General features: G+C 43.1%; 1 protein-coding gene across 1 annotated transcript in view; it reads right to left on the reverse strand.

Moving 5' to 3' along the window:
* Window positions 1-15,398, reverse strand: part of FBLN7 (fibulin 7) — a 158,459-nt gene that overhangs the window by 12,782 nt on the left and 130,279 nt on the right. The window contains exons 4-6 of the mRNA XM_040351083.1: window positions 7,506-7,631; window positions 2,202-2,336; window positions 57-194 (exon numbers count right to left, since the gene is read on the reverse strand). Of these exons, the coding sequence (XP_040207017.1) occupies window positions 57-194; window positions 2,202-2,336; window positions 7,506-7,631 (399 nt within the window). The remainder of the gene's footprint in view (window positions 1-56; window positions 195-2,201; window positions 2,337-7,505; window positions 7,632-15,398) is intronic.

Genomic DNA, 15,398 nt, shown 5'->3' on the forward strand with positions numbered 1-15,398 from the left:
CTTTTATTTATTTATTAATTTTTTTCCACATCTTTAAAACATTTAAATCCACCTACCTTCACAGTTTTTTCCATCACCTAGTGATTTGTAACCAGATGGACAAGCACAGCGGTAGGAGCCTGGTATGTTGATACAGGTATAGACACAGAGGCGAGGTGCTCCTTCTGTCTTGTATACCTCACACTCATTAACATCTGTAGACAAAACATACTGCTATAATATGTCGAAAAATAAAACAGATATAATAAAAAAAAAAAAAAGATATTTATTTTTAGAAAATAATATTTTCTGCTTTTCCATAAAAGTTACAAGCAAGGACATGACTTCTAATGCCGCGTTCACACGACTGTTTTTCCTACTGAATTCCGCTCAAGCTGTCTTGCATACACATGGACACACCAAATTCTGACCATGAAAAATGCGGTGACGTACAACACTACGACAAGCCTAGAAAACTTATGTTCAATGCTTCTGAGCATGCGTCGAATTGTTTCCGAGCATGCATAGTTTTTTCTCCGTCAGAATTCCATACAGACGAATGGAATTTCCGATAGAAATGTTTTCAGTCGGAAAAAAAGAGAACATATTCTTTCTTATGGAAAAATTCTGACGGAATTTTTTTATCGGATATTCCAATCGTGTGTATGCCCCATCTGACTTTTTCGGTCGGAAATTCCGATGGACTTAGAAAGAGAACATTTCCGACGGAAAAAGTTTCTATCGGAAAGATGAATCCATTCGTCTTAATGGAATTCCGACAGAGAAAAAAACATGCATGCTCGGAAACAATTCGACGCATGCTCGGAAGCATTGAAATTTTTCCAGGCTTGTCGTAGTGTTGTATGTCACCGCGTTTTTGACGGTCGGAATTTGGTGTGTCTGTGTGTATGCAAGACAGCTTGAGCTGAATTCCGTCTGAAAAACCCGTCGGAGTTTATTCAGACGAAAAAAACGGTTGTGTGTACGCGGCATCAGTCCGTCGCAATTTACGACGGAAAAAGTCTGATAGGGCATACACACGTCGAAAATTCCGACCGTGTGTATGTGGCATAAGTGGTTTTCCAGAAGCAATACTGTAAATATTAAGGACTAGTCAATTTAAAGGGTATTATAGGCTTTAAAATAACTTATTTGGGTCTCCACCTCTTGCAACTCTCCTATATCGAGCTACACACATCCTGAGGCTGTTCTTCACAGTACCCAGTAAGCTGCAGTCAGACCATTCAGAGCCACTGCATTATGCAAACTGCAACTTTACTCACTGGGAAACTGTCCTTTAAATTTTTATATTAAAAAGATCTTGAAAAATATCAGACAACACATGGCCCTTGCTATTACTTTTGTTGACAAGTAAATCCATCTATGCCTGTAATAAGCCATGTCTCTAAAGCTAAGCTCAACCTAGCAGCGGTAGAACCAGGGGTCAAGTCCTGGGGAAAAAAGTGTGGGAACTCCCACCCAAGATCCACTTTTTTTCGATCAACTGTACCATAGTAGTCCTTAAAGCAAGTTCTTTCTAAATCCCACGATAACTCACGGCAGACCTCCGCAATGTCTCCTGGGAACAAATACAAAAGCTCCCAGGAGACATTGTGGCATTGAGGAAGTGATGGAAAACCCGCACACTACCCAATGAATCCATATACAGGAAGCGGCCAGTAACATAAAGGATTACTAAGGTTTGCCTGCCCCTGACAGTGACTCGAGCTGGGCATCGCCACTTAGTGAAGGATTGGCTTGGGCGCTCGGCTGCTCTCGGCTGCTCTAGTCCTGCAAAGGGAACTGAGTTCCTGCTGTGAAAAAAGTGCAGGAACTCCGTTCCAACGCGTTCCCGCAGGACTTGAGCCCTGTGTATAACTGCAACGAGAGCTCCTCAATGGCTAATAACAGTGCTGCCATTGGATAGTGGGGTTGCAGCTGAGCAGGGTTTAATTCCAGGGTGAGCCATGTATTGAAGCTAAAGTCATGGCCCTAGTAAAAAAATAACATGCAGTGCTCAGAAATGGCTGAGGAATTAGCTTTAATGTGCTGGATGCCAATATATGTCTATATCATAACAAGAAAAAGTCACATTACATTTGTGTAATTATACTGAAAATGTGAAAGCTAATTTATATATAGAAACCTAAGTAGAACATTCATTCAATAGGGTTGGCATTACTTTCTTTCTTGAACACAGTGTGTGATAATATGGAAATCACCTTGACATATGCTGTTTTCAGGAGTGCCTTTCATCTGGAAGCCAGGATCACAGCTACAGTGTTGAGTACGGTCCACTCTGGTGCACACTGCTTTACGGCTTAAAGCAGCATCATTGACTGGCAACTCGGGTGGTGCTTAATAAACAATGATTAAAATAGTTAAAATGTAAACATAGAGTACTGGACAAATATAAAATATCATTTTTGTACTCACTGTAAAATAATTTTCTCTATATTCATTGAGAAACACAGTTGTGTTCTTTGACAGTATGGTCCGGATTCACGTAGCACTTACGCCGACGTATCTCGAGATACGCCGCGTAAGTGCACATATGCGCCGTCGTATCTTTGCGCCTGACTTTGAAAGCAAGATACGCCTGTAAATAGGCTTCATCCGACCAACGTAAGTTTCCTACGCCGTCATATCGTGGGCGCATATTTACGCTGGCCGCAAGGGGCGCTCCCATTGATTTACGATTTGAATATGCAAATGAGTGAGATACGCCGATTCACAAACGGACTTGCGCCCGGCGCATTAATATACGCGGTTTATGTAAGTCGTACGTCCGGTGTAAAGTTATTCCCCATCTATGAGGCACAACTCATGCAAAGGTATGGACCAGGGAACAGCCGTCGTATTTTACTTTGTTTACGTAGTAGTACGTGAATAGGGCTGGGCGTAAGTTACGTTCACGTCGTAGGCAGTGATTCGACGTATCTTAGGGAGTATTTTCGACGTGATTCTGAGCATGCGCTCTGGGATGCGTCCACGGGACGGCGCATGCGCCATTCGTTTGGCCCATCATTTGCATGGGGTCACGCTTCATTTAAATGGATCACGCCCACTTCCACCTACTTTTAATTAGGCTGGCTTACGCCTACGAATTTACGTTACGCCGGTGCAAAGTTGGGAGCATTTGCTTTGTGAATTCCATGCTTGCCTCTCTGCGTTGCGTCGGTGTAGCATAAAAGAGATACGCTACGGCGGCATATATTTGCGCCGATGTATGTGAATCCGGGCCGATGTGTTTATTTTGCCAATATAGGTGGCCAGCACCACCCAGTTGCTAAACTCCACCTCTGCTAGAGAGCTTAGTAAGTAGGAAGCAGGAAGCAGTACAAGGGAAAGGGAGTCACAGCTCCAGGCAGGTCTAGTTTGCAATTACCCTCTTCTCAGAAGCCACAGGTGCTGGCGCTGCGTGTAGCAAATAGAAATGCAAGGCTTTTTCTGGACCGCCGCACTCCAAAACATATTTATTTTATTGGTAAAAAAGGATCAAAAAACTACAAGCCACAGATAAAATTGAATACACAGCTGACGCGTTTCACACTAATACTTAGTGCTTAATCATAGGAAGCAGTACAAAGTGTAACTTTCAACCGAGAAGGCTGAATTAAAAAACAGAGGAGTTCCTCACATACAGTATATCACAAAAGTGAGTACACCCCTCACATTTTTGTAAATATTTTACTATATCTTTTTATGTGACAACACTGAACAAATTACAAAAGTGAGTACACCCCTAAGTGAAAATGTCCAAATTGGGCCCAATTAGCCATTTTCCACTTCCCGGTGTCATGTGACTCAATGGTGTTACAAGGTTTTGGGTGTGAATGGGGAGTGGGTATTTTAAATTTGGTGTTATTGCTCTCACTCTCTCATACCGTTCACTGGAAGTTCAACATGGCACCTCATGGCAAAAAACTCTGAGGATCTGAAAAAAAAAAATTAATCATTGCTGTACATATATGAAAAAAGAGGAAATGTCTGGTGTCCCCAGTGACCCACTTCCATCCCTGTTTGTTTTGACATTGCTGTACATAGAGATGACCTAGGCTATAAGAAGATTGCCAAGACCCTGAAATTGAGCTGCAGCATGGCAGCCAAGGCCATACAGCGGTTTAACAGGACAGGTTCCACTCAGAACAGGCCTTGCCATGGTTGACCAAAGAAGTTGAGTGCACATGCTCAGCGTCATATACAGAGGTTGTCTTTGGGAAATAGACATATAAGTGCTGCCAGCATTGCTTCAGAAGTTGAAGGCGTGGGGGGGGGGGGGGGGGTCAGCCTGTCAGTGCTAAGTCCATATGCCACACACTGCATCAAATTGGTCTGCATGGCTGTCGTCCCAGAAGAAATCCTCTTCTAAAGATGGTGCACAAGAAAGCCTGCAAACAGCTTACTGAAGACAAGCAGACTAAGGACATGGATTACTGGAACCATGTCCTGTGGTCTGATGAGACCACGATAAACTTATTTGGTTCAGATGGTGTCAAGTGTGTGTGGCGGCAACCAGGCAAGGAGTACAAAATCAAGTATGTCTTGCCTACAGTCAAGCATGGTGGTGGGAGTGTCATGGTCTGGTGCTGCATGAGTACTGACTCCACTAGGGAGCTACAGTTCATTGAGGGAACCATGAATGCCAACATGCACTGTGACATACTGAAGCAGAGCATGATCCCCTCCCTTCAGAGACTGGGCCGCAGGGCAGTATTCCAACATGATAACAACCCCAAACATACCTCCAAGATGACCACTACCTTGCTTAAGAAGCTGAGGGTTAAGGTGATGGACTGGTCAAGCATGTCTCTAGACCTAAACCCTCTTGAGAATCTGTGGGGCATCCTCAAATGGAAGGTGGATGAGTGCAAGGTCTCTAACATCCACAAGCTCTGTGATGTCATCATGGAGGAGTGGAAGAGGACTGCAATGGCAACCTGTGAAGCTCTGGTGAACTCCATGCTCAAGAGAATTAAGGCAGTGCTGGAAAATAGTGGTGGCCACACAAAATATTGATACTTTGGACCCAATTTGGACATTTTCACTTAGGGGTACTCACTTTTGTTGCCAGTGGTTTAGACATTAATGGCTGTGTGTTGAGTTATTTTGAGGGGACAGCAAATTTACACTGTTATACAAGCTGTACACTCACTACTTTACATTTTAGCAAAGTGTAATTTCTTCGGTGTTGTCACATAAAAAGATATAATAACTTAGCACCTCATGTAATTTGAAGGATTAACATTTATGAAACCTTCCTGACACCAAGGATGGGATTATGTAACCAGAACAGGAGGGTTCCACAATTTTCAAACCTTCCATCCTGTCCTTAGACAATAATATCTGCTTTTCCATGGTAATTATATCAATGTGTTGGAGCTATTTGTTTAAATTTAAATGCTGGGGTATTTTCCTGACACTCATTAGAACTAAAGATGTGGCCTGAACAGGCTCCAAAACATCTGTTTTCTTTATTCTTTCAACATTACAGAACACGGCTGGTTGAAAGTGACTAACTACTACTAGACATGTCATGATAAATAAGAATCTTCAGGGACAACTCATAGAAAATAATTTTACATTAGGTATAAATATTCTATTTTCTCTAATGTTCGTTGTAGCCAAGTGCTGACTATATCACTTTTGCCATCATGGGACATTCCTTAAAAAAAGATTACACTGAGCTTTGTTGCCTCTAGTGCCCAGCATGGGGATTGGGTCATAATTTTCTGATGTCAGAGAAAGAGACCATTACTTAAAGCAGAGGATCTTGGGATATGTATTCCAGAGGGATGGGATTTTAATGGACCTGCTGCTGCTGCAAACTACAAGCTTCAGCTAGCAGGAGAGAAGAGGAATTCTGGATGAGGACATAAATAGAATGGTCCAAAGAGAGAATCGCTCATTTGGAACCCTGTACCAGGTACCAGGCCACTCTGGTGGAGGTGAAAGGGTGCCACGGCCTGGGCGGCGCAGAGTGCTTTCCATAAGTGAGCCTTATCCCTGGAGGCAGACCCTCAGCTACCCGGCTTCCAATGGCAGTATGGCTATCCGGAGCCACTTTCAGCTACAGCGACACGTAAACCGCTGAATCCCTGGGTTGTCAGGTGACCAGTCGGGCATCTTTCATGTGACTGTAGGTTCTAAAAGGGCATGTTCTAGATGTCTTCTATCCAAGAGCTTTCATATCTCCAGGAGTAGTGAGTGGGCACAAGCCCACCATTAACATTATATTTAGAGAAACTGCATGCAGACACCTTTAGGCCGCGTACACGCGATCGGTCAAAACCGATGAAAACGGACTGAAGGACCATTTCATCGTTTAACCGATGAAGCTGACTGATGGTCTGATGTGCCTACACACCAACGGTTAAAAAACCGATCGAGTCATAACGCAGTGACGTAAAACACACGACGTGCTGTAAAAAACGAAGTTCAATGCTTCTAAGTATGCGTCGACTTGATTCTGAGCATGCGCTGCCTTTTGACCGATGCTTTTGCATACTAACGATCGGTTTTGACCTATCGGTTAGGCGTCCATCGGTTCAATTTTAAAGCAAGTTCTCTTTTTTTTGACAGAAGGATAACTGACCGATGGGGCCCACACACGATCGGTTTGGACCGATGAAACGGTCCTTCAGTCCGTTTTCATCGGTTTTGACCAATCGTGTGTACTCGGCCTGATCCTTTTCATTCCTACACCCAAAGCTTTCCCTGAGAGACACACAGCAACATCTTGGGCCCCTTCATAGTTACAGTAGCTGAAGATCTTGGACACCTTACATCAAGGACTCCTACCCCAAAAAGGACTTAGCTTACAACACCTGCTCACCTTAAAAGGGAACTCTTATTCAAGTTTCATTTATTGCGCATCTGTTGTAGGTGTTGTAGGAAGCACCTACAACAGATGGGCCATCAAAGTTTAAGAGAGACATCACCGCCCCAGCCTTTACCAGTTGTTATCAAGCGCTCTCCCCTGCAGCTGGCCACTGGCTGACACAGGGGAGATTACTTGACCAAACTGGAGTGGCATGCAATCAGGTAGTTATATGCATCTTTCTTGACCAGGTTAGGAAATAAAATAGGTGTTAGGAGGGGGGAGGAAGTATTTTTTTAATTAGTTAGGGTTATTCTAGAATTCGATTTTAAATATTTTTTTTAATTTCTGATATAACTACTTGAGCCCAAAACCTGATATTCTAAGTAAGGCTTTTAACGGCTGCTTAGTCCATCAGGAAAACAATTTAGAAGTTCTGTATTCTAACAATGTATGCCACACTAATGTGATTTGACCCTGGCGCCTACAGACACCTTGCAAAAAAACATGTCTCGCTGAAGATCAATGCATTTGATCCACCCAACTCGGAGAGTAGTCAGGCATCTATGTCCCTTGTTGAAGTTCTGGAAATATCCAAACTCCTTGACCATCTTCATACCAAGCAGGGTGACCCCAAAATCCATCCAAGGTATAGCATATTTCACCTATATTCCTCTCATTTATTTTTTATGAAAACATTCCATACCTGTTGGTGCTTTAAACTGGCAGTTGGTTCCTTTCCACTCAGGAGGACAATTGCATTTGTAGTTGCTGCCCTCTTCTGTGCATGTTCCCCCATTCAGACAAGGTTGGCTACTGCATTGTCCAATATCTTAAAAAAAAAACGTATTCACAATGACTATTTTAATTAGTGTACAAATGGAAGAATGTGCAGAATGTGTATGTTGTGGGGGAGCTACAATATGTTAAGCTGAGAACTACATACAATGTAAATTGGAAAGCAGCAGTGCCTTAGAGCCGGTTCACACAGGGGCGGCACGACTTCGGGGGCGACTCGGCCAGGCGACATGAACGCGACATCTAAGGCGATTTGCAAAATGACTTCTGTATAAAAGTCAATGCAAATCCACCCCGAGTCACCCCCGAAATAGTACAAGAACCTTTTTGTAAGTCGGAGCGACTTGCGTCGCTCCTATTAGAACGGTTCTATTCACTAGAATGGGATGCGACTTGTCAGGCGGCTGTGTCGCCTGACGAGTCGCCCCAGTGTGAACCGGGCCTTAATGGATAAAATGAACACATTTACCTTGCAACAAATAACATGCCTTGAACATATTGGCATATCCTGCATTGCCAATAGATCTACAGTAACAACTAAGTCCAAAATCTATCTGTTGCAATTATTCCTTTCTGACATACCTTATGATGAATAAACCAAAACACTGAAAACATATGTACACCCTCACCTTGTAAAACAACCCACTCAGAAAACATTTATGTGCAAATATATATAAAAAAATATAAATAAATTATAAATACCTTTTTACCCCATTTTTTATAAGTGGTCACATTAACCTCTGTTCTCAGCTTCATAAGGATCTTGGGGGAGAAGCAGTAGCACACTGGTCTTTCCAATAAATGTCTGTGTATGTGTGGGAGGGCGGGGCAGGAAACTGACCACGCTGTGCTCTCATGCCTAGTGTACTCAGTTTTTAATAGCAAAGCAGAGAAACTGCCAGGAACACCAGGGATTTCATACAAAAGAAGCAACACAAAGATAACAGAATACTTGTTCATACAAGTACATGGATCAGCAGGCACATTCAGGAATATGAAATTCTGGGTTGACATATTCTTGAAGTAGAATATGAGGTAAAAAGCCAACTACTCTGCTCCAATATACAGGTCAACTCAGCTGTGTTGCCTGCCAAAAGCGTTGCAATTTTGGCTATGGCCTCATGTTCACCATTCCCTTTTCACTGACAAGCTCAGCATTTGTATATGAAATCCATGTGATAAAAGACCACAGTTCAAGATTAATCCAATCTAAATGTATTCATGAGCAGACAAAAAAGGTCAATTAACATTCCCCCCCAAAAAAGAGGGATTTATGATATAGTTGGTCCGTCTTAAAGAACAGCACCCGCAATGCGCACCCGGCTGTGATGACACAAGCCGTCAAAGCCGGGTGCCCACACTTGCAATGCCGGCATCCTGGAGAGGAGAGAGGGAGGAGTGGGGCTTTGGGCGGCCGCATCACTGGAATATGGGACAGGTGAGTGTGTGTTTATTAAAAGTCAGCAACTACATTTTTTGTAGCTGTTGACTTTTAATCAACTGAAAAACAAGTGGAACTCCGCTTTAACAGTGCATTGAGCATTTACGGCATGTTGGTGAAGCATTTATGAAGTGTTAGCTGGGCATTGGGGGAGAGGTAGTGGTTCCTGTTTCCCAGAATTCACTGGAAAATAAAAGTGGTAACACCATTTTCTTTTGACTGCAGGCAAAAAACATCAAGCCAGCTAGCAATACTGACAATGCCAAGTAGGAACAGAGGCAATGAGCAGTGGCAAAGCTTTTTTATGGTTTAGCTGGACCAAGACATATGTCAAACAAATCAAAGTTCATGAATCCATCTTGCTGGGTATTCACAAAAATGCCTGCTATCACACCAAAACCTAACCACACCTCAAAGTAGATCATTTCCTCTACATCACTTGCTCTTTAAGCACATGCCGAGCATCCACTGTCGTATTACGGTGGCAGGTCGGCTCCCCTGCGCGAGAGCCCGTAATATAACGACCTACGTGCGTGTGCCCGGCGGACGCGATCGCCGCCGGGCACCCGCGATTGCTCGTTACAGAGCAAGGACCGGGAGCTGTGTGTGTAAACACACAGCTCCTGGTCCTGTCAGGGAGAGAAATGCTGATCTTCTGTTCATACAATGTATGAACAGAAGATCAGTCATTTCCCCTAGTGAGGCCACCCCCCTACAGTTAGAACACACCCAGGGAACATACTTAACCCCTTCCCCGCCCCCTAGTGTTAACCCCTTCACGGCCAGTGGCATTTTTATAGTAATCCAATGCATTTTTATAGCACTGATCGCTATAAAAATGCCAATGGTCCCAAAAATGTGTCAAAAGTGTCCGAAGTGTCCGCCATAATGTCGCAGTACCGAAAAAAATCGCTGATTGCCGCCATTACTAGTAAAAAAAAATATTAATAAAAATACCCCCTATTTTGTAAACGCTATGGCCCAGATTCTCGTAGATGGGCGCAAAAATGTGCGGGCGTATCTCATTTACGTTACGCCGCCGCAAGTTTTTCAGGCAAGTGCTTTATTCTCAAAGCACTTGCCTGTAAAGTTGCGGCGGCGTAGCGTAAATCACCCAGCGGAATTCAAATTCAGCGGGTAGGGGGCGTGTTTCATTTAAATTAAGCGCATGCGCCGTCCCTAAAATTTCCTGGCGTGCATTGCTCTAAATGACGTTGCAAGGACGTCATTGGTTTTGACGTGGACGTAAATTACGTCCAGCACCATTCACGGACGACTTACGCAAACAACGTAATTTTTTTAATTTTCGACTCTGGAACGACGGCCATACTTAACAATGGCTGCGCCTCATATAGCAGGGGCAACTTTACGCCGGGAAAAGCCTAACGTAAACGTCGTAACTTTACTGCGTCGGCCGCGCGTACGTTCAGGAATTCGCGTATCTACCTAATTTGCATACTCAACGGGGAAAACGATGAAAGCGTCACCTAGCGGGGAAAAAAAAAATTGCAGTTACGATCCGACGGTGTAAGAGACTTACGCCTGTCGGATCGAATGGATATCTAGGCGTAACTGATTCTAAGAATCAGTCGCATAGATACGACGGCCCAGATTAGGACTTACGACGGCGTACATGGCGCTGCGCCATCGTAAGCCCTTTGAGAATCTGGGCCTAGAACTTTTGCGCAAACCAATCAATAAACGCTTATTGCGATTTTTTTATGAAAAATATGTAGAAGAATACGTATCGGCCTAAACTGAGGAAAAAAAATGTTTTTTTATATATTTTTTCGGGGGATATTTATTATAGCAAAAACTAAAAAAAAAATGTTTTTTTAAATTGTCGCTATATTTTTGTTTATAGCGCAAAAACTAAAAACCGCAGAGATGATCAAATACCACCAAAAGAAAGCTCTATTTGTGGAGAAAAAGGGACGCCAATTTTGTTTGGGAGCCACGGCGCATGACCGCGCAATTGTCAGTTAAAGCGACGCAGTGCCGAATCGCAAAAAGTGCTCTGGTCTTTGACCAGCAATATGGTCCGGGGGTTAAGTGGTTAAGCACTAAAAAAGCAACACTTAAACACATCATAAACACATCATAAATGCTATAGGAGCGTTAATAATCATTGCTTCATTCTTCAAATTCAACACTCGTGTGAATCATTCCCTATGTTTTGTATTTTTTCTATGTTGCAAGAATGTAAAAAATGACCACTGTTCTCTGTATAGAACTAAAGTATAATGTGGACCAGATGATGACACGTAAAATGTGGTTTATAGCACTGCCTGGATTAAATGTAATGCTTGGTGTAGTTAAACTTGAATGGAATAAATGACTTGCTGGACTGTAATCAGACACAGTGTTTAAGTTGTATTTAATGTACTATAAACACTATAAAAAGAGCTTTTAAAAGCATGCATTACATATTAATGAAATAAAATGGGTTCTGCAGACATTTACAATAAATCTGTTTATACAGTACTAAGAAAAACACAATTGTTAAAGGGGTTGTAAACCCTTGTGTTTTTTCACCTTAATGCATCCTATGCAAAACTTCAGTGACCAGCCCCCCTTTCCCCGTTTTACTCACCTGACCCCTTCGATCCCTCGGCGGAGACGCGCTGTACCTCTTCTCCGCTCTTGATTGGATAGATTTATAGTAGCGCAGCCACTGGCTCCTGCTGCTATCAATCAAATCCAATGACGCGGGCGCCGGGGGTGGGGCCAAGTCTGGCATTCTGTGTCAATAGACACAAATGCTGGACTTTGGAGCACCCCCGCAAGGTAACCTCCCCCGGGAGAGCGCTTCACCCAGGGGGTTTACAGATGTGGGGAGGAGCCGCAAGAGATGCCGGGGGGACCCCAGAATACGGTGATCGGGGCCACACTGTGTAAAACGAACTGCACATTGGAGGTATGAGATGTTTGTTCTTTAAAAAAAAAAAATTGAGGGTTTACAAACCCTTTAACATTTAAAACAATAATTTTAAAAAAAAGCTGTCCCTCCTGTTATTGAAATGTTATATGCTTATAAATATAATACAGGGAAATCCAGACCATACTTGAAGGAAAGGTTTAATGAGGGAAAATCATAGGCTGCAATTGGTTACCTAACTCTGAAAATGATAGTCATGTAATCATCAATGGCTTCAAAAATGCTTTGTCAATGACCCATAAGAAGCAACTGCTGGCAGAGCTTTCTTGCCGAGTAAACCGTGCGTGTGTACGAGGCATTGAGGTTTCTCGTCGAGAAAACTGCCCAGAATCTAGACGTGATTCTCGGCAGAGTTTTCCTGCCGAGAAACCCGAGCGTCTGTATACTTACCTGCCTCCATGGAAACCCGTGCATGCTTGAAATTACTTTGACGCATGTGCGGTAGCTTCCAAGGCATAGGTAGGGTGAAGCAAGATAGCGGCGACGGCATCAAATGTGACGAGTGCATGCTCATCGTAGTTGATGATGCCACTGCGTTCGTGCCATTCAAAAGAACGGCGGTTCTTTTGAACCGTACGTCTGTACACTCAGCCGGCAAGAAAATCTTGCCAGGAATATCCTCAGGTGTACACACACTCATTTCAAAAGAACCGCGGTTCTTTTGAAAGGCAAGAACACGGTGATGTCATCGCGTATGACGACCATGCGCTCGTCACATTCGATGCTGTCGCCGCCATCTTGCATCACCCAACCTATGCCGTGGAAGCTACCGCGCATGCGTCTAACTTATTTTAAGCATGCACGGGTTTCCACAGCGACAGGTAAGTATACAGACGCTTGGGTTTCTCGTCGGGAAACAGGCCGACAAGAATCTCGACGACAAAATAGAGAGCAGGATCTCTATTTTTCTTGTCGAGATTCTGGGCAGATTTCCAGACGGGAAACCTGAAAGCCTCGTACACACTCTCGGTGTACTCGGCCAGCAGGTTTCTTGCTGGTTCTTGCCGAGAAAACTGAGTGTGTGTACGAGGCTTAAGACTAGCTGATCTGTTCAAAACGTACAAGCTAAGGTTTTCTCAGACCCCACTGGCCATTTTTGTGCTATTTGCCAGACCCATATACATTTTGTTCAAATCAGCGGGGGCTGAACAGGGGGTGGTAGCAGGGTTGCCAACCTCCCGCAGCATTTTTTACTGACAAAACATGGAAAATTTACTGGCGGAGCACATTTTTTACTGGCAACCTGAGAAATTACAGAACTCTTATTGAAAACTAACACAGTGAATATTTGAACAGTATAAACATGATATGGAAACACTAAGGCCCCGTACACACGTCCGAGGAACTCGACGTGCCAAACACATCGAGTTCCTCGTCGAGTTCAGTGTGGAAGCCGCCGAGGATCTCGGCGGGCCGACTTTCTTTATTGAACAATGAGGAAATAGAGAACATGTTCTCTTTTCGGCCCGACGAGTTCCTCGTCGACTTCCTCGCTGAAAAGTGTACACACGACCGAGTTTCTCGGCAGAATCCAGCTCCGACCGAGTTTCTGGCTGAATTCTGCCGAGAAACTCGGTCGTGTGCATGGGGCCTGACAATACCTATAACAAAATAATTTGCTTGATTTACACTTAAAAAGTCAACGCAGAATGAAATTATCAGCCCCTGATATTTACTGGCAATTGTAAAAAAATCACTGATTTTTACAAACTATTAGTAAATTTACTGGCGGTTGGCAACCCGAGGGGGTTAGCTTTTGGGGATCTTAATTTTCCAGGAAAGCATTTATTCCTGTGAATTACTTCAAACAAACTGATTTGCCAGAAGCTATTTTTTTTTATAGATATAATGGAAGTGCATTTCTAAAGTTCCTTTGACTACAACTAATTTTCCCTTTGAGTCTTTATGGCAACCAGCTGTCAATTCCAAGTACAAGCTTTCATCTACGATTCTACATATTAAGTCATACTGAAACCACAAAGTAAACTATCCTATATGTTGGCATGGGAATAATATCAATGATATGAGAATGGTAACACTGGCTTACCACTCTTCAAACATTTCCTTCTTTACGCGGTAAAAAATCAAAATCCTTTCATGGTGGTACATAGTGCATTCAAAACGAACAAATTACATAGTTTAAGCTTCTCCTTAATGTCTTCATGAATGCAGCCAACTAGATTTTAAATGCTGTTTGTGTTACTGTGCGGATAGTAAGTAATGGAAAATATCTCCAAAAGAGTGCCAAGCAGAGCCAACAGATCGGGATCAAATGTCAGTAAGAGTAGAGCCCAAGATGGCGGGAGTGCACTCAAACACACTGAGGCAGTGGGAATGGGTAGTAGTGCACGTAGACACACAGAATCACTAGGAGTGAGTAGTAGAAACAGAAAATGAGGAACACAGAGGGACACAAGGGAGACAGAGGCAGAAGTACATCAAAATGCTCAGAGCATACAACAGGTGCAAGGATACAGGTTACAGGCAAGAACAGACAAAGAGTCACTGGGAATAGCCTGGATGGCACTGGGAACACTGGGGGCGAAGAGATCACACTGGAATGTTCTGGAAGATACTTGCAAAGTCACTGGGAATAAGGAGGACTCAGCTACAGAAAAATTAGGATTCTCTTGTGCCCCGTACACACGATCGGAATTTCTGTTGGGATAAACTCAGACGGATTTTTCTGGCGGAATTCCGTTCAAGCTGTCTTGCAAAACACACTGTCATACCAAATTCCGACTGTCCAAACTCGGTGACGTACAACACTACGACGAGCCGAGAAAAATTAGGTTCAATGCTTCCGCGCATGCGTCGACTTGATTCTGAGCATGCATTGTTTTTCTCCGTCGGAGTTCCATACAGACGAACGGAATTTTCGATAGAAATTTTTTGCATCGAAAAAAAAAAAAAGAACATGTTCTCTTTCTAAGTCCGTCTGAATTTCCGATGGATCTCCGATAAGGCACACACACGGTCAGAATATCCGATGAAAAAATTCCATCTGACTTTATCCATCGGAAAAGGCATTAGTCGATCAGAATCTCAAAAAAGATATATTATTTTGATATGAAACCACATAACATTTTTGCAGATCTTCTTGATCAACATTGATATACAATTCCCTCACTAAAATTCTTGCAAATAGGCTACCTAATGTTAGAGATCATTACATTTATACAGGCCAAGTAGGTTTTATATCCAAGATAAGGAGTTTGAATTGGTTTCCTTGACTCCTATGTCTATTATTATAGGACTCTGGAGCTTTGTTCTTAACTTTCTTGAAACTGTTTGGATCCTCTGCATCACTCCCACAACTGTTACATGCATACACAGATATTCCTCACACCTTATCAATATACAACATGGTACAAGACAAGGATGGCTGCTATTATCTATATTTTTCACTATCCTTTTTGAAT

The sequence above is a fragment of the Rana temporaria genome, chromosome 4 (assembly GCF_905171775.1).
Source record: "Rana temporaria chromosome 4, aRanTem1.1, whole genome shotgun sequence".
NCBI classification, from domain to species: domain Eukaryota; kingdom Metazoa; phylum Chordata; class Amphibia; order Anura; family Ranidae; genus Rana; species Rana temporaria.